The sequence below is a fragment of the Penaeus vannamei genome, chromosome 15, assembly GCF_042767895.1.
Source record: "Penaeus vannamei isolate JL-2024 chromosome 15, ASM4276789v1, whole genome shotgun sequence".
NCBI classification, from domain to species: domain Eukaryota; kingdom Metazoa; phylum Arthropoda; class Malacostraca; order Decapoda; family Penaeidae; genus Penaeus; species Penaeus vannamei.
The window spans coordinates 35352062-35354561 of NC_091563.1; the positions used below are offsets into that span (position 1 = coordinate 35352062).

At 33.5% G+C, this 2500-nt stretch overlaps 1 protein-coding gene across 1 annotated transcript in view; it reads left to right on the top strand.

Moving 5' to 3' along the window:
- Window positions 1–2500, top strand: part of LOC113800708 (uncharacterized) — a 20147-nt gene that overhangs the window by 7353 nt on the left and 10294 nt on the right. Inside the window, exon 4 of the mRNA XM_070130704.1 lies at window positions 279–386. Coding sequence (XP_069986805.1) covers window positions 279–386 — 108 coding nt within the window. The remainder of the gene's footprint in view (window positions 1–278; window positions 387–2500) is intronic.

Here is a 2500-nt window from a genome sequence, read left to right on the forward strand (position 1 = left end):
TTTCCAGTCTAAATGCAGATACTCCAGTATATATCACTTGTTTACATATAGATGGATAAATAGGTAGGTAGATTGAGAGATAGATAGATAGATAGATAGACAGGTATATGATTATGATGCATATGATTGTTTATAATTTTTTAGATTTTCTTAGTTTTTTAAAGATCTGAATTTTAGGTATGGCTTATCTTTTATTTTCTATGAAGAAAAAACAACAAATAAATCTTCTGTTAATGTTGCACAGGATGAAATTATTTCAATCATTTTTATCTTTACAGATTGATAATGAGAAACCCATGAGAACAGTGGGAGACATAAGACCCGAGGAGGATGAAGGCTACTTCAATTCCTATGCTCACTTTGACATCCACCATGAAATGTTGTCAGTAAGTTGCTCTTCTAGAGTATGACTTAAAAAGAAATAAGAAAAATAATATATGAAGATTACTAAACCTTTTAGGTTACCTGCAACCACATTCAGAGCTCTTTTAAACTCATCTCTTGTGGTTGTCAGTAATGCCTAACCATTCTCAAAACTTGAGACTGGCTTTCCCACTATCTTTCACCACATGATACCCATTAACAGGAGCATGTTATTGGGAAATAGTTTTAAAAGCTTTTATAACCCAATATTTCTTGCCAAGAAAGAGAGAGAGAGAGAGTGTATGTTAGAGTACTTCCCTACCCCTCCCCTTTTGTCCATGAATTACTGCACTGTAAGGATTAACACAGGTTTGCTGCACATTTTCACATATTTGAAATCCTAAAAAGACATTTTCTGTCTATTACTTTATTTTGTCATGTGCATAATTTGTTCATTGCCAGAGATGTCAATTCTGTGTTAACACACTGCCCCATATATATATATATATATATATATATATATATATATATATATATATATATATATATATATATATATTTATGTATATGTTTATGTACATATATATATATATATATATATATATATATATATATATATATATATATATATATATATATATATATATATACATATATACATATATACATATATATATACATATATACATATATACATATATATATACATATATACATATACATATATACATATACATATACACATACACTTATACACATAAATACATATACATATACATATACACATACACTTATATACATATATACATACACATATAACAATAAGAAATGAAATTGAATTGTGATGTTTTGAACTCATCAACAGTTCCTCATCAGCCAAAGTAGGTAGTAATGTATGAGGGTGCTTCAAAAAGTTCTTAGAAAAAGTCCATAACTAAAAATGTTTGGGAAGGATTTTGATTTCAGTGCAGCTGAACATTCTTGTACTAACATGTCATAACATGTTCAAACATGAACCCTTAAATGCAGGTAAGAATGCATTGCTGCCAGTTGAAATTTGGGCACCATTCAAGCAACATGAAATCCTCCAAAATCAAGACCATAACAAGTGTAAAGTTCATGTTGAAAGTTGGTTGGGAGAATAGGCAAATCATTAACGTTCTGAAACAAGTTTATGGTGATAATGCCCCAAAGTCAACAACCTAAAAATGGATAAGTCGCTTCAGAAGTGGAAAAAACAAAATTGAAGATGAGCCCCGCAGTGGCAGGCCAACAATTTCAGTTTGTGAGGAAGACATTGATGCAGTTCGTGACTTGATTGAAAAGGATAGACGAATAACCACTGAATCGGTAGCAGATACACTCAATATCTCCGTGGGTTCTGCAATTCTTGTGGAGAGTTTGGGACTAAGCAAGCTTTCCGCTAGATGGGTCCCTAGGCTGTTGCACCAAGATCAGCAGCAAACAAGGACAGATCTTTCAATGGAAATTTTGAGCAAGTGGGATTGTGATGGGATGAAACATGGCTCAATCAGTACAATCCCAATGGCAAAATTCAATCAAAGCAGTGGCTGCCACGGGGTAGAATTGGACCAGTCAAAGTAAAATCTGAGCGTTCTGGAGGAAAGGTTACGGCCACTGTCCTCTGGGATGCAGAAGGGATTTTGCTAGTTGACTTCCTGAAGAACAAGAAGACAATTGAATCTTTTTATTATGAAGGTGTTTGGAGAAAATTGTCCAAAGCAAATCTCGGAAAAATGCCCTGGAAAAATGCATCAACGCATCCTCTTCCACCATAACAATGCACCCACTCAAGGTGCTCAGCAAACAACAGCTGTGCTATGTGAATTTTGATGGGAAATCATCCAACATCCCCCTTACAGCCCTGATTTAGCCCCATCTGACTTCTTTTTGTTTCCAAAGTTGAAAAAAGGAACCAATTTTCCATCAGTTGAAAATGTAAAAAGAGCTGCTCTGATATTGTTGAGATCACAAGACCCGTAGTTCTACTGAAACGGAAAAGTAAACATAACTGAAATTGTTTTTTCATACAGTCCTTTTTCCACAAACTATTTGAAGCCCCCTCATAAGTGGTTTAAATAAAGTAATTTTTACCCAAAAATTCACCTTTTTGGTT